The sequence below is a fragment of the Rhynchophorus ferrugineus genome, unplaced genomic scaffold (assembly GCF_030347505.1).
Source record: "Rhynchophorus ferrugineus isolate W39M unplaced genomic scaffold, kcgeb_rfMv2 rfM1, whole genome shotgun sequence".
In the NCBI taxonomy this organism is placed as follows: Eukaryota; Metazoa; Arthropoda; class Insecta; order Coleoptera; family Curculionidae; genus Rhynchophorus; species Rhynchophorus ferrugineus.
In genome coordinates this window covers 36,656,278-36,683,845 of record NW_027472580.1, presented here as the reverse complement: position 1 = coordinate 36,683,845, position 27,568 = coordinate 36,656,278, and the positions used below count along the sequence as shown (strand labels likewise).

The 27,568-nt window shown below is 31.7% G+C and overlaps 1 protein-coding gene across 1 annotated transcript in view; it reads left to right on the top strand.

The window, feature by feature from the left end:
• The window catches only part of LOC143193792 (uncharacterized), a 450,075-nt gene that overhangs the window by 8,572 nt on the left and 413,935 nt on the right, over nt 1–27,568 (top strand). Inside the window, exon 2 of the mRNA XM_076400183.1 lies at nt 25,213–25,799. Within this exon, the coding sequence (XP_076256298.1) occupies nt 25,229–25,799 (571 nt within the window). The 5' untranslated portion in view covers nt 25,213–25,228. The remainder of the gene's footprint in view (nt 1–25,212; nt 25,800–27,568) is intronic.

Below are 27,568 nucleotides of genomic sequence, written 5' to 3'. Positions count from 1 at the left end.
TGAAATTCTCAAAACAATTAGCAGGTATCTTAGCAGATGATGAGCGAACTGTTTTCAGACCTTTTTTTACGATGATACAGATTCAAAAAGGTAAAAATGGTTAACAATTAGTGTGACTGTAAATGTCATATCGAACCAGTTCATCATCGCAATTTAATAGCTTTCCAGACAAAAATCAGTAGAAAACAATCCACTTCCATATATCAAAACGGAACTGATGCTTACCGATAAGCTTATAAATTTCTGAATGTAGTAGTGTCAAATATTTTGGAGCAGAATTTTGAACATTTAGAGGACGTTAATTTCCATCTTGATTTCCTTCCTTTCATTGAATCTTCCCTTGAATGTTCGAAGCCTTAACCTTTGCTGTAGCAAATATCATATCAACTTAGAAGTTAAACAAACAAACAGTATACTAAATTACTTGATCGAAAAAAGACAACTAAAATCCACAAAATAGTTAGAAAGTTAAAAAGTTGTTTATTAAAGTCATAAGTTGGCTGTGCAAATTGTGAACATTGCACTAAATAGTTTGTTTACTTAGAATTATGAAAATATTATTTAATATATGAATATTATTTAAAGTAAATATCAAAAAAAAGTTAATGTATCATACAATTAGTCTTCAGTATTCTAATTTTATTACGCATTACATTTGTCTGTCATATAATCTGTCGAAAATAATCTAAAATACCTAATGATATTTTGACATAAAATTATTTTGAAACTACAGAGTTGTTAGAGACAATGGGTTTAGTGATGCTACATTTAAATTTTCCCAAATATAGTTAAAAACTTTGTGTGATAATGGTACATAAATTAATATTTTCTCTTAATGTTGTGTTTAAGTGTGGTTAACATATACTGAGCTAAATACTTAGTGTAGCTAACGGAAATTCTTATTATATATATATAAAATGGAAGATTTAATATTTACTCCATTTAATATTTCTGGAAGGCTGTCAATGGAAGTTAGAGACACCTTAAATATTTTCGAATAATGGTTTTTGGTTCGGTAGGGGGTCTAACTCTAAAGCACAGCTCCAGTTTTCAAAGCTTTGCAAACAGGAAGGCTATATATACTGTTGAAAAAATTGCGGGTTCAAATCCTGCTGGGAAATCATGGTTGTAAATTTATGTTTGTGATTGTTTGAAATTCTGATTGGTCATAAAGTCACAATATAATATTCGATAAGGAAAATGATTCCCAGTCACACCAGTAACAGGATCAGATGGACAGTGGTAGGCTGTATGCCAAAGAGTGTGGTTCATGGCGGACCCAAACCTAGGAGCGATAAACCCTAGTTGGTAAACATGGTAAATAGTTGCTCAGATAGATACAGCAGCAAGTGGGAAAATAGATCGATGATTCGGTCATTACAAGATCAACATCGTTCTTATCATGGTGGAGGGAGCTAGGAGAAAGGTGAGACAAAGAAGGAAACGATGGAAAGTATTCATCAATATATACAAGTATTATGCCATTTTGTTCAATAAATGCCTTGCAATAATGCCTCAATCTGCCAATGGCGGTGTTATAAAAGTCAGACTGAATAAATATAGAGTGACGTATTATAATTGAAATAAACCTTATTATATTATCAACTTTTAAACAAGGAACCGATATAGCGATCTTAGAACAAATTACACGACGAACTTGAAGAGCTGAAATTAATTTATTTCCGACTAATAAGACATAACTATTATTCTAATTAAAGAGAAAAAACGCAGACCTAGCTAGAAACATAAATCGATTTAATAAGACGCCTATCTTAAAAGCTGATTAATAAGCGATGGAGTTTTAGTCAATTTCTCTCGCTACTTTTGCCATTGAACTTTGAACTTTAATTGAGGCTGGGCGACGGACAAAAAAACGTTACTTCATTAGACGCGCTTTCGGTTTACCCGTTTTGCACAAGAAGCTTTGAAACCGAAAATAAAGAACACAGATTTTTAGAAACTTAATCTCGATATTGGTTTCAGAACTTTCAAATATCGAGTATGCTATTGAGGAAATATAAAACGGAAATATCTTCAGTTGATCTTTTTGTATGATCTATAAGTAATGCTAAAGTAAAATATCCGAAATACGAATTAAGATGTGTAAGATCAAGTATCTCTTTTTAAAGTCATCTGACAGAAACAATAAAATGTTGCTCAATAAAAATAAACTCTATCTAAAAAAATCTTTCTATATTGATAAATCTAGTTATTAAGTAGATAATCGTATATTTTGATCAGTGATGTATTGATGCATATGTAAACATATGTGGCTTATATTCAACAGGTACCAAGCGCAAATAATTTAAAAGAAAAAATTGTAATTACTTACGTGGTTTGATAAAAGGCGCATTAACAAATATACATAAATGTTTAATTCATAAAATAGTATATTAATGGTTTACAAAAGACTAAAGAATTTTTTTATCATTATAAAGGAGTGAGTCTTAGATTAACTATTTTATTGCATGGCACCAACAGCTGGACGTGAAATTCTAACGTATACTGGGTATATTCAGTAATTAATATAATTAATAACTGATATAACTGTCATCAAAAAAGCTCACTTAACCGAAAATATCTATTAGGAGCTCTATAAATCTTATTTGGAAACATTGCTGATATTTTGGCCGATTTGAGATTCAGAACGCTATATGTAATGTGATATTTTTGTCGTTTTTTTTCCAATTGAAGAACAAAATTTATTCATATTGTCGCCAAGCTGATAAAATAAATAGATGATATATTCAAACAAGATTTGGTAATATTGTGTTAACGAATCAGATAACATTTTATTACTCTACACCAGCATCAGTTATATTTTTCAGACATATTTTTGTACAGCAGTTGTAAAAGGTAAGCATTTTCAACACCAATACTTTTAATGATGTTAGTATAAACTACACCTTTAATACTAAACATTTCGCTCATCACATCTGACAGATATGAATATTTCAATTTTTAAAACGACAAGTCGCCCTATGTAACATAACGTGTTTCCTTTCATAGTGTTTCTTTTAAAAAAATTAAATATTAATTGCTATCCAAATGAGAACAAAAGAATAACATTTAATAATAATGTATCAAATAATATGCATTTCAAAAAACGTCATGTTAATATTACAAAAAGGTTAAATAATATCTGAACTTAAATTACATGGACATACTTACAGATAAGTTGGATAAGATGGATAATCACAGTAGGATGTATGTCCTTGTAGGATGTATGCTGTGGCGACATTAGGGTTGTGAAGTATTGACCGTTTTGATATTAATGGTCTTAAACTTTCTCCGTTGGTAATTTCTCATTTCTTATTTTCCTCCAAAATAAAGTAAGTTAAATGAAGATATTACTATCAATTATCATACGTATTTAAATATATTTTATTTAGTTGTTAATATTTATTTATATAATTTATGTTTATTTTGTTCGTATATTTTTTGTCAATTTGGAATGAATTTAAATGATATTGTATATAAATATATAACCAATTTTAGATGCTATATTTGTTTAATTACTGAAATTATCAGTATTATATGCTTATTAGGAATTATATTATTATATGCTTATCTTGAATTTTGTAGTTCAACCTGTCTTGCTTCATTTTTGAGTTAACATAAATGTGAATTAAACCTAAACTGCTTTAAGAAGCAAATTTAATATATGGTTTCAGCATTCATGTGAAGTCACAATTTGTGAGAAAACGGAGTAAGAAGTGACTATAATAAAAATCATCTTGTTAGAGTTTAAAATGGTCAAAATAAATCAGTTGCATCTTCAAGTTTTACAGCTCACTGTATAGTTCAAATGCGAATCCCAGACTATTACCTATGGTGCTCAAATAAATGAGGCAGTACCAAATAGTTGCAAATATTCCTCAAATAATATGAGGAACGCTCTATTGCTTGTATTGCTTATTTAGAGTATCTTGAAGAATAAAGTCAATTGTGTTTTTCAGTAAATTAGTTAGACGATAAATATAAGAAATTTATTTTTATATGAAATATAACAGGTCAATTGAAAAGTCCCCGGTCTGACACATAGATGGCGCTACTAGAATTAAATCTATATGTTTTTTAGTTAGCCCTAACCCTCAAAAGATTCGTATATAAAATTGACAGCTGTCGGATCATTAGTTTGTGAATTATCGCATTTTGAGTGAAATAACTTTTGTTATTGTGATAAAATGGATAAAAAGGAATTTCGCGTGTTGTTAAAATATTGCTTTTTGAAGGTAAAAATACAGTTAAAGAAAAAACTGTGCTTGGTGCCGAGTTTCCGGACACTGTCCCAGGAAAATCAACCATCAAAGATTGGTATGCTAAGTTTAGACGTGAGGAAATGAGCGTCGAAGACGGTGAATGCAGAGGATGCCCAAAAGAGGTTGTTACCGAGGAAAACATTTAAAAAATCCACAAAGTTATTTTGAATGACCGTAAAATGAAATTGAAAGAAATAGCAGACATTTTAGAGATATCAACTGAACGTGTACATCATATCATTCACGAATATTTGGGTATGAGAAAGCTCTGTATAAAGTGGGTGCCGCACGAGCTCACTTTTGACCAAAAACAATAACGGGTTCTTGATTTGGAGCAGTATTTGAAGACGATCAAGCGTAATAAACCCGAGTTTTTGCTTCGATATGTAACAATGGATGAAACATGGCTCCATCATTTTACTTTGAAGTCCAATCGACAGTCATCCGAGTGGACTGTACACGATGAATCCGCTCCAAAGCGTGTGAAAACGCAACAGTCGGCTGGCAAGGTTGTGGCGTCTGTATTTTGGGATGTGCATGGAAAAAATTTAATTAAGCGACTATTACAGAGGATTTTTGGACCGTTTGAAGGACAAAATCGCCGAAAAACGGCCCTATTTGAAGGAAAAGTAAGTGCTGCTTCACCAAGACAATGCGCTGTGTCACAAGTCAGTGAAAATGATAACAAAAATCTATTAATTAGGCTTGGAATTGCTTCTTCATCCACCGTATTTTCTAGATCTGGCCTCCAGCGATTATTTCCTGTTCTCAGATCTCAAAGAAATGCTCGCTGGGAAGACATTTTCGTCGAATAAAGAGGTGATCGCCGAAACTGAGGCCTATTTTGAAGCAAAGGACAAATCGTACTGCAAAAATGGTATCGAAAAGTTGGAGGGTCGTTATAATCAGTGTATCACCATTGAAGGGAATTATGTTGAATAAAAAAAGCTAATTTTGCCAAAAAAAATGTGTTTTACTATGGTAGGCCGAGGACTTTTCAACTGACGTGTTAACTAGAGATATTAGCTTCCAAACAGATATGTTTAAAATCAACAAGTGTCCCATCATTAACCGACATATAGAATAAAAAATAATTAATAATTAACATAAAGTATTCATTAATAATATATACATATTCGAGCGCCATTTTACGTGTAATTGCTATTGACAGTTCGGCTTTCCGTATCGACCGTCAATTCCCAACAAACCCCAGTCGCATTAATATATCTCCTTTCGATACATCATTAATAAATTCCCTAATTGCCTAATTAAAATAATACAAATACCGTTAAATATTTAATTTGAATCGAATCGGGCTTCGTAGATTACACGGCATGTATTGACGATTACGTGATTTATTTAAAATATCACGTGTGCTCGACTGAAATTGAGTTTATAGCAGCTCAAACCAATTCGATATGTTATAAACTTTTTTGCACAAGAATAATTCAAATGAACCGGATACAGTAACTCTGCTTTAGAATTATTTTAAATCACTAATATTATTTTTTATAATTTCGTAATATTTCAATTCGTAATAGTGATATTACGAGAAGGAATCAAATATAAACGGTAATTTTGTAAAATAAACCATGTGTATTGACCAATGGTATACGCTAACTAAACAATTATAATATTTTAATGTAGTTACCTCCGTGCTCTACACACTTTTGACACTGACTTGTAAGCTTGGATATTGCTTCTTCATAGAAGCTTGACGGCGGTTTGTCAACTAATTGTGCACATGCTCCTCCACTTCTTCATTGTTTTCAAATCGGTTGTCTCTAAGTGATTATTTGAAGGGCACAAACAAAAATTATTCCTTGTCAAAACTGAGGTGTTTGGGCCGGCATTTTCATGAAGTTTTATGACGTCTCGAATGGTCGTACACCATTGTTAAATGTAACAACAACTTAGAATCCGTAGTAAGCCGCATTCACTGTATACAAATTTGATTTTTAACGCCTTCGTTGGTTAAAAACTTTATGATGATTCGTCGTGAAACAGACGAAATTACCTCGCGCTTAGTCATGACTATATTGCCGATAGAATCGAGCACAGCTGCTACCCCAACATCGAATCTTCTAGATCGGAATACGTAATTCTAAGCTTAATAGTAAAATTACGGTTTATGTTTGATTCTCTCTCGTATTAACAGTTACAGTCTAGGCATTACTTATTTAGTGAGTATAATTTTTCAGTACTAAAATGTAAAGATTTTCGTATTAAACTGTCTTAAGTTTCATATATTTGCATTTGTATCATATATTTTATATATTTGCATGCACATTAGTGATGAAAAAAATATTGATATTGATATTTTTCGCCAATATTTTTTATGCGATATATCGATATTTTGTATTGTATTCAGGAATGATAGTTTTAAATGAAAGTATAAGAGTTTCAGTTGCCAAGTAAAATATCGCTAGTAAAAACCTAAGGAGAGTATCGAAGTTTTGGTGTGGGATTTATTCCCCCTCCTCCACCAGGTGTGATAAAGTAGGATGGGGCGGAAAAAGTTCGATACATGCATCGAGTTTTTGTTTTAAGGTTTTTCCTCCCTACTACTGAAGTGAGTTTTGCATGGTGTGTTATCGATTTCTTTTGCTGGGGATATATATTCCAATATCCCTAGTTTAAACTAATGTTGGCATTTTCTGCACTGGCATCACTGGCATTATGTTCTGTATTTGTACTAACACCACACTACACCAACTTAAAATCATTTTCGACGACTCGCCAAGAACTCGGATAGCCTCAACATGACCTTATTCAAGATTGTGGACCAGTTTCTTATTCTTATTTCTTATATCTTATTATTCAATTACATTTTCATGTCGATATTACTTTATTTCTAAGTACCACGGTTTATTAACAGCAACCCTCACTACTTTATTCTGAAACCCTTGAACCATGTCCAGATTGCCTTTTTTGTACAATCCCATATTTGAATGCCATGTGGTCGTATGAGCTTAATAATTTGATTATACCGCGGTACTTTATATGTCGACATGACAGAATTTCTTTCAAGTAACCAATATATTGTTGTGAATATAATATTCAGTACTTTTCTCCTTCTTTACATGAGCTTTCCAGATTAGTTGCGCGCCCTGTATCATTCTTAAATATTTTGCTGTGATAGCATATGCCAGAAATATTATATACTGGTAATTGATTTCAGATGCTTTAATTTGTTTTTATATAAAATTTTTAAACTCATTCAAACTAATTTTGTTTACTAATATTTGTAATTTCTTCGCTCCTTTCTCATTAACCTTAACTATAATTATTATGACAGTATCGTCAGCAAAAGTAGCTATCGTACTATGTTGTAATTCAGCAACATCAAACTAATAAGAAAAATGAACTAAAATTGTGTTTCAGAAAGTATAGTCACAGTTTGCACTATAATTTCACATTTACTTGCTACATGGCAGCATAAAGCGTATTCAATGAGTCGGCATCTTTTGGTTAAACGATATTATGTAGCTTTTTTACGACTTTTTTTTATCGAGTTTGAAATACAGTGCATCACCAAGAATTAATTTAATTAAGCAGTTACTTATATAATGGGAAGATCGTACTCACGAATATTGATTCATTCATACGCTATACGTTTCACACCTACTTATAGAATTGTTTACTCATAATATTTAATTAGTGTTGCAAATGAAGCCAACATAAGTCTTTTTCATATAATTTTAATTTTGACTAGCCTGCAATTTATCATAATGTTTAGATTTCGAGTTTTGATTTATACAAAAATATGTTAGTATTTCGATTGTGGTCGTATTTCGCGCATACGTTCCCATATGACACCATTTCTATTCATTAAAACAAAATAATTCTCAAATAAATTAAAAGTGTCTATTTAAAACTTATATGTTTTACAACCAATCAAGTCAAGGAAACAGGTTGAAACAAAGTCAAACAGTTCCTTGATGTAATTTGGGCAAAAGTATCGGTGTTAAAAGTCACAAAGGGTGGATTAAAAGTGCAATCAACTTTTACAATCAGGAAACATTCAAGGTCTGAAAAACACCGGTGGATGCTTGGTAGCATCAACGAGGCGCAGACTGTACGCCCACTAAAGGAATTTCATTTTATCAGACGTAGAGTATTGGAATTTGAAGCCGCCAAAACTTGGCAAACCATTCCACCCAGAGTACCATGGACATTTGGATAAAAACAGTGCTATTCAGAATATTATTTAGAAAAGATCAAAGGCAAACTGGCAGAAGAAGGCACAGACGATGCTAAAAAATTATTTTACTATTAAACATAAATTGTCCGGGCATAATTTAACCCCACTATGTTATATTTATTTGGTCGTAATTCGAAATCCTGCAAAATAAGAGTCAATGCAGCAAAATTAAGAAAATTAAAAATGTAAAAATTCGATTACAGTATAAATCCACAATCTATAAAATTAATTAATGGAAGAGTACTTTAGAATTGGAAGAATTATTTATGTAAAACATACTTATAATACAAATGTAAAATATTACAAGGGACATACAAATATTTCGTTGTTTATTTGAAACTGTAATATAACTAAACAAAAAAACTCTAACACATTCAAATATTAATGACCGATTTTTTTTGTAATATTTTTTCTTCTTGAATTTCCTACGTTCGACAGCATCCATAAAGAAAGCACTTAGGACGTATCCCCCCGTTCCAATAAATTGAAATGTTCCCTCTGATTTCCATTTTTTCGGCTTAGGCAAATGTTACCGCAAATAACTCATCCTCGGGAAAATAAACGCCCGCCCATCGAAACAACAACGGATACATCATCGATCCCTTTCAAACAAAATAATTTATGATCTGTTCGTCGACGATCCGGTCGGGTTTTTCCCTTTTTCTCCTCCGACGATGTCGTCGTCATCGACGTGGCGATCCTGTCGCTCGCGAACGTGATTGGCGTGAACGCCGGACAAAAGTGTTTGACAGTGGATACAAAGCTGAAGAGACCTGTGGTCGTCCGTCCGAACAAACAAACAACCGTGCCCGAATAAATAGTGAAAGCAAAACGGGACAGCGGCAACACGGTAACTTTTCAAATGGGTAGTAAACAACGGGAAAATAAGCTCGTTCCAAAGCGTTTCCATGTTATTAAGAATTCAAGAGCTTTTTGAAAGCCGGCCTGCATATGACATCAGGAAAAAAGCAAAGTTCGCTTAATATGCGGATACCATAAAATAAGGATTTTTATTCATGTTTGGAATATAAAATATTCAACATATACTACTACAAAGTTAGGGATATGTAATATTAAGAATTAGAGCTGAAAGATATACGATTTTTTATGGTTCCATTTTTTTTTGGTTTTATCTTTTCTTTAAATTTCTAAATGCTGTTAACGAACGATATTAATAGCAAACATATATTTTTGGTAGGAATATAGTCTATTCAAAGATTTTTTAGTAATGCGTCGTGGATATTTGCGACGTCGAAATATTACAATATTGCTGCATCAATTCTGAGTTTTAATTCAGTTTAGCTTTGACATACAAGAAAATTATAAGCTAAGTAAAATAATTGAACAAAAATGTTATCATGTATTTTTTTATGTTGTGGTATCCTCCAGGAGGCTTAATCCACATAATTAACAATTGTATATCTGATAAACGTATTTAACTTTCATTCGAGAGCATATTTAGCTTTTTACGTTTAGTTCATTGTTTCTTTCGATGGTGTGTTTACTTACCAAGTCATCTTGGTATCATTGTATATTTTATTTCCTCCACTAGTATCTGTGTACACCATTCTTCACAAAATTAATCACTGAATCCTGTCTAATGAATTTACCATATCTACAAAACAATTAGTATTCATTCTCTCCTTATACGTTCTAACCTAATGCTCATGTTTAATTTTGAACAATTCCAAAAATATCTGTCCACCCAAATTTTTCAAGCCTTATAATACTATTTTCTACAGTTATATTCAATTAGTTATGTGCATACATGTAGTTATTTCCACTCTCATTACTCTGTCTCAGGAATTTCCAGCATTGCACAGCATTATCACATATCCTGAAAGTTTCCTTCAGTCACTGTCACTTTGGGATTCGCGGTCCAGTTCAGTCACTAAACTGATAATTTATAATCTGTCTAAAACATGTTCACGATTCCACCATTTATGAATTACTTCCTCTGTATGTCTTATCACTTTGTATGTAGTCGGGCTTTCATGGGTGAATCTAATGTATTATTCTTCATTTTGTAAGCGGTGTTCACAGTACACACACTAATATTTAGCGCGGCAGCAAACTGCTAAAAATATTTTCAATAAAATTGTAGGGAATATCTATTGTATTCGGCATTTTCAAACAAAGCAATGTGATATATTACAGAGCGACTTAAAATTTATTACAAAACAAAGGGCTAAATAATGTTTGCCGGTTTATAACCTATAGTAATTACAACTAATTATAATATTCTGAATAATTCAGCAATATCTGACAACCGGACGGCGACCGGCTGTCAGACGTATGCAAAATTCTTGAAAGCAAAGAATTTTACATAATTGGTCATTGTATCTTCGCATATTCGTATCTCATGTCCGTAGAAAATAATCTATTTTGCAATCACTATGGACTCTTCTCGATATTTTTTGTCGACAATTGGCATTGTGAAAAAATATTAAATAAAACACCATGTCACGCAGGCAACATATCACTGAGAAGCTTGTTATTTGCTATCTATGGGCCCTTTTACAACAATAATTAACTTAATTTATAATAATTAACTTAATTTATTCAATTAGCATCTATAAATATCTGCAGTAAAAATTTCGTTCGATTTTAACAGTTCGTAACGCAATGAGAAGCTCTCAGTAATAATTCAATGAATGTTTGTACTTCAGATTGTTGTGGATTCACTTATCGTCGACTTCCATACAGTACAGAAAAATTATCTTTGTGCCAGTCAGATTGAGGGTTCTAATGGCATTTTCAATCAATTCATGTGGCGCCGAACCTCCTTCTTTTTTGAATATATAAATTGTCACTGACATTATAATCGTTACTTTTAAAACTGACCGTCTAGAAAAACCTTCAAACCAGACGAAACTAATAGTGAATTTGCCGGCCATAGAATCTGAAAATTCGACTATTCTCAATTAGTCACGCCGAAAGAAGGAAAGAAATATCAAAGTTGGCATTAGTTCATAGTAATCACTCAACTAAGATTCAATACCAAGACAATTACTTCAAAAATTACCTATAATGCAGCATTTCGACTAAAATATGTCCTAGACGTTTGGAAGATAGCTGAAATTATCACGATATCAAAACCTGGAAAATCATTAAATTAAAGACTAGATAAAATTCCTGTTGAAGATAACCAAACCGATACTAGAAAGAGAAAACCTAATACCGATACACCAGTTTGGGTTTATTAACAAAGAGTCGACAAGTAACTAGGTATATCGAATAGCAGATGTAACTGAAAAAGCTTATGAAGGTAAAAAGTTATATTCAGCTACGTTAGATATATCACAAGCCTTCCATAAACATGATGGCCTTTTTCATAAGCCTCAGAAAATGTTACCGAAATAACACACTGAACTGTTGAAATCTTATATTATAGCCAGAATGCTACAGCCACTTTACAATAATACAGGTGTACCAAAAGGAAGTATTTATATAGGAAAATATCAAAATGTCTATATTTGCTGATGCTATTTTGATTATTATTGCCGGAGTCAATAGCGAGGAAGCCACACGAAAACTACAACAGGCAATTGACGATATAAATAATTGGACCAAAACCTGAAAAATAAAAATTACCGAAAGTAAATCTATACATGTATAGTTTACATAGCAACAACGCTAAGTGTCTCGGAATGAATAGTGATGCAAAACTTTTCGAATATCGAAATAATAAAACTCTTGGATAACACCAGAATAGGACACAAAATCAAAAGAATCAAACTATTCGATCTTGTGTAGAATACTGTAGTGAAATGTATTTAACAGAAAAACAACAGTGTTAAAACATAAACATAATTACACCAAGAACTAAGATAGAGACAAAGGGTCCTGCTAGATATATCTAGATTTAAGTTATTGTAGAAACTAATTGTAGGTTAGTCGCCAACAACTACTATAATGTAAGATATTAAAAATTATATCATTAGAATATGACATTTAAAAATGCAGTGAACCAAGCGTGTTTGTTTTTTAACTGTCCAGCTAAAAACTTAAACCAGTAAAATATATCGTTTTAGTAAATAGACATTCATTTTAAAGTTGAAACTTCTGTAAATCAATAAATTTAGCCCAAAGCCTTCCTCGGCCAATGTATCTCCATTATCACCGACGACGACATCGAAAACGAAGAGAAACACAAAGCGAGCTCCTGGAATTACCGCGAAGCATCGCGTTGCATTCGAGGGGGCGATGGCGGTCGGCGACTATAGAAAAAAGGACGCCGGTCCGCTTTGTTCGATTTGTTTTCGAATGTGCGAGGTCAAAACAGTTCGAAAACTTTCCCATCCATTATTTTTCCGCGCGCCCGCTGCCGTTATTGCAGCAGCTCTTCCGACGTTGATTTGTAGATGGCGTCGATCCGAATCGCCGCACCGAAATTAAAAACAGCCCGAGTTTCCATTGAATTGCGGCCGCCAATTCGATTTGAACAGAATTTGAGGTAATTTACGAGGTTATACGGGGATAATACCGAACGTTCCTAAATACGTAAAGCGCTAGTTTGTTTTAACGGAAATATATGAACCTGGAAAACGTTAACTGATTGTTGTGGAAGTCCATCTACCATTAATTAACCAAGTTGTGCTCAAATAACTATAAAGTACATATAATGTACCTGGGGAAATATATCAAAGTATTAATACATTACGAGTAATATTCATTACGAGTTTTACCCTCCATTAATTACTCGTCAATGAATATTTTTTATTAATCAAAAAATGTGTTTACATTTGCAATAAAATCAGGAGATACAGATTGCAGCGACCCCGTTAGATACTCATTGAAAGAATGATATTTTGAGACTCGTTTTAAGCATAAATATTGACATTAGTGGTTGCAAAGTTGAAGGCTGAAGAAAAACAAAAAAAGATATAGGGACAAAACCTGTTTTGTAAAACAATTTTGTCCATGTTACTTGAACTTCAAGCTGGGTTTACTGTGTTTCATCTTCTCTTTCAACTTTTCTGCCATTATGCTATTTCTTCAATCGTTAATAATTTGGTCAGATTAAAAAAATACTCCTTCCGAGGTGATATATGTTGCGGGCTGATATTTTAAATGTTAATGATATAATTTAAGTAATATAATTTTATGAGATTGTCAAAAATCTAATGGCTTTTCTAAAGGCTCAATAAGTGGCATTGCCAAATATTGCTTAATTTGTAAACTTGTTGTATTACCTGGTGTAATTATTTCTTTTATTCCTACCAGTTTTTTATCAGAATATCTTCAGATGTAATACATTCTTCGTCAGTATTCGAAGGAATTGTTTTCGTGATGATTTCTTATTTCTTCTCAGCATTATTCGTAATACCAAATATTGCTTTTTTAAACAGAGAATATAAAAATATGGATTTTATTTTATTGATGACATCTAATTGCAGATAGCAGGAGTTGAAGATTCTCTTTCAAAATATTCTCAAACGATAGGACGTTTCTACCGAAAAGTTATAAAATAATAAAAACTGCTACTGTAAAAGCTTCTTCAAATTGTTTCGAATCGATGCAATTTTTGGAACTTTTCGAATCTAAATATTAAGATTTTAAGAAAGAATTTTTGGTAATCAAAAAGCTTGTACAAAAATCGAAAGAATTAGATCCAAACGAAAAAGTCAACGAAACAAAATATTACATATAAATCTACGTAAGCATAAACTTGGAAAATTTTTGTCAAGGTCGCGGCTAGGACGACAGAGCCAGAATGTTAAAAATTAGTCGAATGAAACTAGTAGAACCGAAAATAGTAAACAGTCGATAGTAAAGACTATGAAAATCAGTCGGACCGAAAATAGGTCGGACCGAAAATAGCGACTGAAATAAGTCGACTGAAACACTGACTAGTAAAAAGTTGTAAAATAAGTCGAACGAAAAATAGTCACTGAAACAGTCGATAGTAAAAAGTAGTCAATTAATAAACAGTCGATTTCATATCATTTCATATCAGTCGATAATCATTTAGTGTCAGAAAAAGAAACAGAATATAAAAATAACAGAACACCAAACATTTTTTTTTAATTTCTTATAATTTATTTTAAGTAATAATTATTTATATCATTAATTTATTACATAATATTAATCTCTTAATGCTACAGCGTGAACAATATTTTTTGTTAGCCCGTCTTTGTTTTGCTCTTGACGCAATTGCGTCATTCTCGCACGCGCTCCGTTATTTTCTTCCTGAACTTGTTCTTCGTTTCTTTGGGCTCTTCTGTTTCAAGTGCTTCTAGATTTATTTGTATCTCAGCTCAAATTGGCCCCTTTGCGTTTTGTTGGAAATGTTCATAAACATAAATAGAACTGATTGAATTATTTAATGATGAAAATTATCATATTTATAATTTATATAATATTTTATCCTTGAGTACACTAAAAACACATGTAAATATTAGAAAGCTTCACGGAAGCGAAATATCTAATTTTTCTTAATTATATTGAAAATACATATTAGTTATATTTCTTATAAGTAAAAACAAAATAAAATTCTCAAATCTAACAAAATATCTAACTTCGATCGTGCGAATTACACTCAAAATTAATAATGTTATTAGTAATTAATAATATATTATATTCAATAGCATTAGTTATTAATAAATAAATAATAAATTTACTTGAGAATATATTTGATATGAGAGTTACACTGAGATAGCAAAAATGTTTAACTACTACGCTTGACGCATAAACACTATAATAGCCGAAAACTGTAGAGGGAGTGAGAGAAGGCTTATTGCTTGAGATAAATACGAGATGTTGTTTCGTTGTTATATCTACTACGTGCTGTTTACTGGGTGAGAAGTGATACCGGTAGACACATGGAGGGAATGAATAACTTACCAAGTGAAAATAATTGATGTTATCGATATAATCCATAAAAACACACAAAAAAGTCAAAATCAAAAAATCTCAAAACCAACTGCATATAGATGGACATAATAAAAGTTTATAAACTGTAGCACCCTTTTAAAATTAAATTTCATACATAATATTTTACATAAATAAACACATATAATACAAACAGCATTTATCGATTTGTCATATTTTTTATTCAACTCTATTTTGATATATAGCTCCATTTTCTGTTCACTCTACCAAATTGCAAATTTACTAGTAATGGTTTTTGTTTCAAATCAGTTTATGCTTGGCATAATCTAATTAAATTCAACCTAAAAGTTACTTATCCTTTAATCCTATTAATCCTTCTATCCTTTAATTAAGTGATCTGGTAATGATTTTATGCTCTTAGTGAGCTGCTGAGTTAATTATGCGAATATACACCAAAAATACATCCAACCTTCTTCCTTTCAATTGAATACATAACTGAAAATTAATACTGATAGGTTTAAAGTAAATTACAACTATAATTTATTTAATTTATATTTTTAATATTCCTATTATTATAATTATTAAAAATATAATCTGAATTTCCTAAATTATCTAATAACGAATATTATCGTTTTTATGTGTGATATTATTGTGATTATATAATTATATAATCTTTTTCTACGTTTTTGGGCGTTTTTAGAATCTATAGATAATTTTCTATGCTAATAATAGAAACTTTTTTTTCTAGTGAAGTAGGTCACAGTTCGCTATACTACCCAACGCTGATATGATGCCAATAAATAAAAACTGGAATTAAATTATTAATATTTCCATGTGACGTTGATATTGATTTATGCCCGTAAATTCTACTATTTTGCATTATATTTTAATATTTACTGACTAAAAAATTCTTAAACATAAACTTAAAATTCTTAACGAAGAAGTTCCGAAAAAACGTATTTCTCATATTTGATTAGTTAGGTACTTAGTTAAGTAATGTTTTAGACCCAAACTATACATTTAAATCAGCTATGAGAAATTATAGCCAAGAAATTATCTCGAGACACGTTTTTCTAAGTTAGCTTAGGATGTTTTGTATTCCATAACATAAGTAATGGCCACTAAAACAAACGTTTTTAAAGTATATAAATACGTACATAAAAACAATATTAAATTTAAAATGATACCTCTTGATTTATTTTATGAAGCTTATTTTGGAGAATTATTGATCCATTTATGGATTAAAAAATATCAATGAAAATCATGTATATTTATTAGAAGTTTTATAAATTAAAAAAAAAAACGTCGTAATTTGTCTAATAATTGAGAATTCAATTTAGGTTATTGATGATTCTATATTTCAAGGAGTCTAAATCTTTATATACAAATAAGTAAGGCCGGTGAACAAATTGGCAAGTTCAAATGTCTGTTTCTGATCACTCATCACTTGGCATACTTTACGAATACAAAGATTGCTTATTAATCGTGGTTGACGTCTGACTTGGAAAAAACATATAATGGCAAAACGCAAACAGCTTGGGTTTAAACTAAAGCAAATATATTGGCTGATAGGGCGTAAATCTAAATTATCATTAGATAACAAGGTTTTGCTGTATAAGTCAATACTTAGGCCCATCTGGACCTATGGTATTGAACTGTTAGGTACTACTAGCAAATCTCACATAGATATCCTCCAGAGTTTCCAGAATAGTGTTGCGAGTCATCGTCGATATACGTGTACAACAAACGGATTCAAGGCGATATCCCCATAACGAGTGTGATTCGAAGTACTGGTGCAAAGTACTCTGAAGTACTATTAGTGCATCCCAATGCAATCGCCAAACAGTTAAATGTGCGCGATGACAGTGAAGTGCGTAGGCTCAAACGCGAACTGATTAATAGACATTATCGTATGATACCATACGAACTGAATAGATACATAGAGTGAAATTTAATAATTTCTAGAATAGTCATTAGAATAAGTTAGGATAGACTTTAAAATAAGTTAGAATAGTATCTAGAATAATATTTAGATTATAATTTGTACAGTAGATTACTTACTGAAGTGATCTTCTATATGTTAGGATGGTTATATTATATAACGAAAATCATACAATAATACCTATTGCCCACGGGCAGATTGATGACGTTCTAAGAAATTAATAAAAAATCGTGATTGGCCAAGGTATGTGTTTTGGATTTATATTAAAAAGGTCTGGTCTAAAACTAAATAGTCAAAGACATTTGGAACTTTAAAACCTTAAGATGATATTGTTATGGTTTTAGCTTTCTAAACAGCCGGATACTTTCAACTCCCTATAACGGAATGTTAACGTATGCCATATGCTTAGCAGTATCAAAAGGACTAAGCTCTAAGGATATCAACCAGCTACTCGTTGTTCTTTATATCAAGCTAAGGGGCACTGTCCATTTTTTTACACAGTACATTTGTACATTTTTTGCTATGGTGGGTGCTGGCATCCTGCGTAACATTATGAATAAATGGAACTCTTGATCTTGCTTGACTCCATTGGGTATTATTTTGCTATGTGGTTGTAATTAATATGGATGGAAGAACAAATCTAGGGCAGTCGAGTGCATATTTTAAAAGATCTTTTATAAAGGCAGGAAATTGCTGAGAGGGCAGTGGATTGCTTTTTTGTGTATTTTAAGTCGCCTTTTTACCAACTAGGGTTTATCTGGACTGGACCTACTTTTTAACGCGGGCTCCGAACCATGACCCTCGGCATTATGCCTACCAGCATCATCCCAGAAGACATTCGGTTTTAGTCAGCCTGGTTACTGGCATCACTGCGATCATTTTCCTTTTCGGATTTTGCACTCTTGCCCAAGGACAACCACAAATTTTAAACAATCACAAATATGAATTTAAGACCATGGCCCAGCAGGATTCCAACCCGCAACTATAGCAACAATAGGGGGGCGTCCTGTCGCCTTTACCATAGCGCAACCATGCTGGCGGATTGTTAGTTCAATACTATTATCGACAGAAGATCATAAAAAAGAAATATCGATGGTCTGAATACTATCTAAAGCTATAATAATCTATAATATTTATATATGATCAGTTTCGCAGCTTTATTTCTTTTCAATGTATGATAAATGTGTTGGATGCTATGAGTTTGATGACGGATAGATCCAGTTGTATCACAGGTAAGCATTTTTTAACAAACGTGTTTTTTTGCGTGTGGCTTTCGGAAAGAACGATGTATCTTTTGAGATTATCCACGAATCGACTCATATTCTGGTATCTTTATAAGAAGTGAATCGCTGCTTAGACTGCTCATATGTCAGAGCAAAATGTAGTCAGAAGAAACTGGGCTAGCTCCTATTTTAATTTGTCCGGGTATGTTTTCGCCGATTTTGCAACATGTAATGGAGCATTGTCATGCTACAAAATAACATTGTTAGGTCTTTGCTTGTATTCCGTCCGTTTTGGCGCAGTGCTTGGCTCAAATGCATCAAATATAGTCGATAACGATCCCCACTGACAGCTTCATTAAAGTTTAGTAGCTCTAACTATACTATAACTGCAGTGTTTTACAATAAACTGATCCCACCAAATATAGACCATTAGCTTGGATCCCTGAATCGGTTTAGCCGCTGATGTTGCATAAACAGGTGTTCTTCATGATTTTTCTCGTTTTGGATTCTCCAAATATATCTACTTTTGATCACCAGTAAAGATATGATGCAGAACACTTTTCACAATTTTGCCATTGAAGCAGCATTTCTCACATGATCAAACGCCTTTCAGTGTCTCGTGGCATCAATCCAAGCACCATATCTGAGTCATAAAATATCCAAACTTTTGGATCATTCTCACTTTCCTCAAGCTATTGGGAATGGTGTCCTGTATTACCTCCAACAATTGTGCATAGACTTCTTGCGTTTTATATGGATAATCATCGAGTAATGGTTTCAAATTCTTGTTTGAGCTACCTATAAAGTTCTTCATTTTCGATGTCAAAATCAAGAATTTTTAAACATCCAAACTAACAAGTCAATTGAAAATTTCATTTCAAAAGTAATGTGTTTTTCTATGGTAGGCCGGGGAGTTTTCAATTGACCTGTTAGTGCGCACATGTTGAAATGGAGCATGGTTGTAAGCTTCACACAGTATTCGATGACCATCAGTCGCCCTTTTCTTCAATTTGAAGTAAAAGTCAGTCTTTTCGCAAATGCGATTTACTCCGTATAACTTCAGTTTTAAAGCACTGAAAACATCTTTTGTTCGTGCTTCAATGAAATAACAGATACCAAAAGGCAAAATTGCCACAACATGAATTTTATTACAAATGTAACACATGTGATTTAATACACCATTTGTTGTAAATCCTTTAAATATATATATATATATATATATATATATATATATATATATATATATATATATATATATATGTATATATATATATATATATATATGTATATATATATATATATATATATATATATATATATATATATATATATATATATATATATATATATATATTGACGTCTATTAGGAAAATTACAAAAAACGGCGTCCGAAGAAATGGGACTCCGAACTGTACAAAAAAAACAAAAACATTTCGTGCAGATCCCTTGAAATATGCACAGAAGTAATCTTTCTCTTTCGGAGAAAAAGCCGGCATTGTTAACAGCTATTTTCAGAAGGTTTTTCCGCTCTTATGTGGGATTTCCAAGGGAAGGGGGGCGGTTGGCGGAGGAGAGCGGAAGGCGCCAACACCGCTGGCCCCCGACGCTGGCGCTTGAAAAATTGTTTTGTAAAAGGAGACCGTGACGCGATAAACAGAAAGCACGTCGGCCGGTCTTCAACCCGGTCCTTTTGGTCCTTTTTTGAACCAATTTTTTTCTTTCACAAAATGGTTCGATCGCTAAATTAATTGATACTAAGTTTGCCTTACGGAGACCTAGAAAAAGTTTGTCTATGGAGAATGTTATGCCGACTAACAAAAAAGAGACATTTAGCTAATAAATAATATTTATAATAAATAATTATATTAAAATTTAAAATTCATTTAAATAATAAAGATTCAAAATTATATGTGAATTGCGATACCACATATACTACCGTTCGACGACTTCGAAACAATAAGAGATAAAACAGATAAATTAAGATTTTTTACAGCCAAATCTTAATAAAACTTTAGACTAGGATTTAGTTAAATCTTTTTAGTACCAATTAGAAACATTGAATACATTCTATGTTATATATTGGACTGATCAAAGTTGTCACCCTTATTATTAATTACTTCCTTAGAAATTAACTCTTTCTTATTGTTAGCTTGCGCAATTATTGAAAGTCCATCTTCTATTCGTTTTGTAAGCATTCGCACAACTATGCTGAGCTCGATGGGCATCGATACTTCACTTTTGTATAAACTTCATCCCATATTAATTCCATAGAGTGAAGCCTGGTTTGGATGTAAATTCATTTCACAAAAATCGAAGAGCTGTTTAGGTTTTGTGTTTTCACTTTCTGTATTTTTTTTTTTTTGTGTTTTTGCATGTGCTTCCTTTTGTTATAGGACGACACGTTTCTTGCAAATTGGTTCATGTTCATTGAGCTATGTTAAAGGAGTTATAATATCAAAATAAAGGATAATAGACATACAAAATATTATTTTATTTATGAACCATAAATGATGCATATTTTTTTATCTTATATACGTTCACTAGTATACACTAAAACCTTTTGTTTTCGCTAGTAAGACTCCTCTTTGTACATTTTTGCTTGTACGAAGAATTAGGAAGGTCTCCCTTAAGATGCTCGATTTTCTTAGGTATATTTTCTCCATTTCTTTAATGTGGCTGTGAAATTATTCACTCTACTCTTCACTCACATTTCTCAAATTTTCTAGAGAGTATGGAGATAGGAATGAAGAAAATATACTTTTGAGTCATTAGTTAAAATAAAGCTTGGAATTCTTTTAACATTCTTTTGACGCCTTATTTTTATTTATGTTCTTTCCGGTAGCCTAGAAATGTCTCTATGAACTCTTTGAAAGCAATCGATTATTCTTTTTGATTATTCATTATGTTCGTGATTAATTGTGGGTCAGTCATGAGCCGTCTTATGCCTGGTGTGATGAAAACACCTTACTTCGCCATTGTTTTTGGGATTCCTGGAAGTTTTGAAACTATAGTCTATTGGATATCATCATGGATATTGGTGACGTTGAAATATAGAAATGTTGCAGCATTAACTCTGAGTTTTAGTTCAGTTTGGATTTCATATACAAAAAAATTTTAATTTAAATAAAATTATTGAACAAAAATATTATGAAATATAATTTATTTTAACATTATAGTAAATCTAAAACATATATTATCGAAGGATTTAAAACTACAATTAAGACACAGCTATAATAGTTTGTAGGTTAGGTTTGTTTTGTTTACATTTAACTCTTTTCCACACCATCCATAAGGTAGAGTTTCTAGGTGCGTTTTTTTTATGTTCTGGTATCCCCCTGGAGGTCTAATCTACCTAATTAACAATTGTATATCTGCGAAACGTATTTTACTTTCATTCGAGAGCATAATTACTTTTTTCGTTTAGTTCTTGTTTCCTTTAATGGTGTGTTTACTTGTCAAGTCATCTTGGTATCACGTTATATTTTATTTCTTCTGTTACTATCTGTGTACACCATTCTTTATAAAATTAATCACTGAATTCTGTCTAATGCATTTACCATATCTACAAAACAGTTAGTATATATTTTCTCCTCATACGTCGTAACCTAATGCTCATGTTTAATTTTGAACAATTAAAATCATATCCGTGCACACAAATCTTTCACGCCCTACAATATCATTCTCTACAGTTAGATTCAATTAATTAACTCTGTCTCAGGAGTTTCTAGCATTGCACAGCATTATCATATATCCTGAAAGTTTCCTTCAGTCACTTTCACTTTCCCACAGATTGTCCATTTCAGTCACAAAACTGTTAATTTCTAATCTGTCTTAAACATGTTCACTATTCCACCATTTATCAATTACTTCCTCTGTATGTCTAATCGAATCCATCCAAACCCAAGGTGTTATGGTTGACAATACTTCCTTCAACATATCCAAACAGTTTTTGATGGAATATCCTTCTCGACCAGCAATATATCTGCAATTAATTATTAGTAAATATAATGATCAACAAAACCTAATAGAATGCTATTGTAACTTTAACACTTTTCCATCAATTTTTGTTGTCTTTACACTTTTTTTGTTACCGTCTCGCCAAGAATGCCACAATGAATCATTTTGAAATATCCAAGTTTCAAAAAGATACACAAACTCAAATAGTTTATCTTCCTAGGTCTTATTTTATCCCTTTGAAAATTTAATTAGTTTCAAGGTAATGTCTGGAAGTCCTATTAAACCTCTCCGACGGTTATCTTTACACCATTTACACCATATGCCCTGTAAAAGTGTATGAAAGGAGGTGTTACATCCCTCAAAAAGCTGCATGTCCCTAATTCTTTTATGTATACTTTTCAGACAGACAATTTTCTCTAAAATAATTTTATTAAATTATGTTTAAATCGTTAAAATAATTTGTGTACTTACTATTCTTACACATTTCGTATATTTGGTCTCGAATATAGACAGTATCAAGATGGTCAAAATTCGTCACCCACTTTGTATGTAGACGGGTTTTCTTGGGTGATTCTAACGTATTATTCTTCATTTTGTAAGCGATGTTATTCACAGTACCTAGACTAATATCTAGAGTGACAGCAACCCGCTAAAAACATTTTAAATAAAATTGTAGAGACAATTATTATTTAATATTATCAATAATTACCTTTCTAATGGAATTTACCAGCAAAAGGGAACCTCCATTATCTTGTTCCTTTTCGAGATAACCTATTAAAGCCGCAATCAATTTGTGACCCTGAATATCTATTGTTTTCGGCATTTTCAAACAAAGTAATATGATACATTACGGAGTGACTTAAAATTTATCAAAATAAAGGGCTAAAATAATGGTTGCCGGTTTATAACCTGTAGTAATTATAACTAATATTTTGAATAATTTAGGGTACATCTGACAACCAGACGGCGATCCGCTCTCAGATGTATGAAAAATTCTTGAAAGCAATAGTGATAAGAGATTTTAACTCTTACCTATAAATTATTGTGGCTGTATAATTAACTGTAGTTTTTAGATATAGTATAATGTTAAAATAAATTATATTTAGTAACATATTAATTGAATTATTTTATTTAGATTAAAATGTTATTGTATGTCAAAGCCAAACTGAATTAAAACTCAGGGTTAATTCGGCAACATTGCAATACTTCGACGTCATAAATATCCATGATGCATTACTAAAAAAATTTTGAATAGACTATATGTACTATTTGAATCAATTTCCATCTTTAGGAAATAATTTTACAACTTTCCCAAAATCATCCCAATCTTATCTAATCAAGTTTTCATCAACTTTAGCTCTCTTGGCGGTGAACTTTTTTGATCCACTGATTTTCTTAATCTCTGTTTTCCATTACACACAACAAGCAAGGAAATTTGATAATATCAGATCTGTGATTAATCTATGAGAAGAAAAAAGAAATAAATATGCTGTATCCTATTGGACCTTAAATATATTTCAAAAATTCCTAACGTCCTTTTTCATATAATTTTCGTCATCATCATAGCAAAATACATAGATATCAGTTTAAGGTACTGACACATCTTTTCTATTGCTTATATTTATTTCCTGAAATATTTTCAGACAGAAATATTTTCTTTGATGAGTTTTTCATTATTTTAATCACTAAAACTTACAGTTTAATTAATAATTTTAGTCTTATCGATCTATAAGATATTTTCCCGGATTTCTCCGCACAGTTTATATGTTTTAGCCTATTCCAGTCTATTTCAATTTTTTGTAAAACTAAACGTCTTTTTACAATTATAAATGGAACTGGCTTTTCTCGTACTTCATTTAAAATTGCGATAATTCGAGATACAATTAAATATCTATTACATTTTCATATCATTACAGCAAACTTATTTTCCTGCTTTGTTGTATATTTGTGCCCCAAATAGACCTATTCCGGTCCTCATTTCCTTTAGTAATTCGTTTTCATCTAAGAAAGTAATGTACACCTTTACATGATACTCCATCTTGTTCTAAAATCGATTATATATCGATAATAAAATGGATATAGAATAATTTGCAAGCTCAAAGCACACGCAGCACTCAATATTCGGTGTTCAAAAGAAATCTGTAAATCTATGTGCTTATGAACTGTTCTAACTATGACATGAACGTCACAAGATACTCTGCATTCTGAGTAACATATTCTGAAATTGTAAACCCATGTTTATTTTAACATAAAATAACTAAAACTAATAAAAAATATGTTGCCGTATTAGTTGTAAAATTGTTAATTGAGAATAGAATGAAACGTTAACATAATACTACTGATCGACATTCAAATTGGTTGGCAATCAATAAATTGGCAAAATTAACATTTCCTCGGCAAACAAAGAATTCTAAAGCTAATACTTCACTATATAAATTAAAAAAAATATCGAAACTGGTGAATATTGGGAAAGTGACGCAAACACTTTTCTCGGTCTGTGTGTTAATTATTAATGAAATTTATTCATGATTTGACGAAAGATTACAACGAACTCCTTCTTCAAAACAAATTATGCAACCTGAATCGTTTCTATTTCATTGAGTTTTATATATCAGTCAACAAAAAATTATTTGACATATATATTTACCAGTTTAAAAATAATATATTGACTCTCCATATCAGACCATAAAATATGTTTATATCCTTATTCAATTAAATCCATCGTATCCAGTAATATCCATCGTATCACGAGTGAAATCTCAATAAATGACAATTAACTTTATGTTTCAGTACTAGTACCGGCACTATGGATGACATCAACTTTGCGGCCCAATGCTTGGTTCAAATGTCCCACAGCCGTCATCATACTCATCACCTGCCCTTGGACCTATCCCACAAAGAGCAGCTAGATCAAAACCCAGCGATTCTCGTCGAGAGCTTAACTCCCCTTCCCAAGACGCTGACTGAAGACGACGAAGATGACAACGAAAAAAATAAATCGTCGTCATATATGGTGGCTCGTATTCTCACCGACTTAACCAGCATCAAACAGGAACCGGTACCGGAAGTACCATCGGATACGGAAAATCGTCTCGACGAAGAGACTGAGACGAATAATACAGAAGCAAAGAAGAAAGAAAAGAAGCACGCGAACAAAGTGTCCGTGGTGGCGGTGCATTTGAACCGAAACAAAATCGAGAAGAAATTGAGCTCGCGTGAGAAATTGTTCAGTGTAAAAAAGGCGACCGTCGCTCGGGTGCAGACCTCTCAACGGTACGGGTTACAAATGAGGAAAGTGCACACATGTTCGTACGAGGGTTGCTACAAGGCATACGGCAAGAGTTCTCATCTTAAGGCGCATCTTCGAACTCACACAGGTAAGTTTTTGTTCCACTTTTTAAAAAATGTTTATATGTATTTGAATTCTTGTCGATATGTGACAGTAATAAGCTAGATCAGTTTCGGACAACTGGTTAATTCAATCTATATTAATAATACTCGTACTTCACAAGCATGTACATAACATTGGATTGTTATTTTTTAAATAATCAGTCAGTTTAAACTCAGAGAATGTATGTAAAGTCAGTCAAATAAGTATATTAATAGGAAAAATAATGTCTTATAAATAATGAATACTTATATTAACTTGAAAGGCAATAGTACTATCATTTTAGATATAAAGAAAGTCTTATTCATTTACTCATTCAAAAATTATTACCCTTGGAAATGAGTCCAAAAGGTAATTTTCATCATATTTTATTTTTTATTACCGAAAAGCTAGTTTACGCTCAATATAATCAAAAATTGTATTGCCTGTGTCCGAATAATTTCTCCGTTGTCGGTCCGAAAATTTCAATGTTAAAGAAGAACACGCCCTGATAACCCTGTAACCTACTTGATCCACACAGATGCGGACCATTTATATAAGACCAATTGCTTCAATTTTGAAACGTATCTATATATTAATAATCTTAGCGAGAATGTTGCTTCCCTTTTTAATGAAAACGGGGGCATCTGGAGGTGTAAAATTTGAGAATCGACAAATTTAAGAAAAATTATTAAATTCTACCTTTGAAACTAATTCCGTAGCGCGGAAAGCAAGTGTGTTAAAATATTGTTAATTGAAGTTATTTAATTTTATGTAATGTTATTTACGATTTGTTTACTTTCGGCTATTACAGTATTGTAAGATCACTTAAAGTTATATTTTATATTTTTATAGAGAGAACAAGTTAATGTGTCCATTTTATCACAATGTATATACAGCTCTGTAAGAATAACAACATTCGAGAATAACAAGTCTGTCCTCTTTTTTTATATAATATAATATTTATTATTCTTGCTTAAGGAGTGGCAGTAATTTATATGGCTTTGGAGAGGTAGTATCACTATCATTATACTAAAGGTACCCCTAAAAGTTTATTAATATTTTTCTGTAAATATTAATTTTAACAAATTGTAATTTTTGATAAATTAAATAAATTGTAATTTTCAACTGTAAATGCAGCAGAATTTATTCCGTATATTGCAGTTATTAAATATGCTAACTTGTGCATCAAGAGTTAAAATGACCGTTGCAAAGAATATTAACAATCATAAAATCTTTCTAGATTGGATAGGATTCGAGTTGTTAGTTCTCACACGGATCATAAGACAAAGTAGAAAGCAGTAGAGAAACATATATATACATGAATTAAGTAAAGAAAATATGCAGTAATTGAAAAATCAATCTAATAGATTCCTTTAATATACATTTCTCATAGTGTTTCAATATTATTTAATATTGTTTGGTTTGCTATATAAAAATCCTAAATTGTTTTTTTTTATTACTCTGTAACAAGGTACAATATGAAATCTCCTACACTTGAACATGTTAAGTAATTGTTTGGCTATGAAAAATCAAGTTAGCGAGACATAAGTGTTAGTAAAAGATATTGCTGATGGCCAAGACGGCTCAAAGGTGATTATTGACGATCGGTTTAAGATTTTTCTCTGTCTGTGAAAAAATGTTTTTAAGAGACAGTTTACAATAATGAGTAAATATCTACAGCAAACTTTTTAAATATATTAACCAGCGTGTTTTCTCAGGCTTATATTAGGTACCGTGTGGTACCAACATTATATATGTGGTTTGCGTGAGACGAGA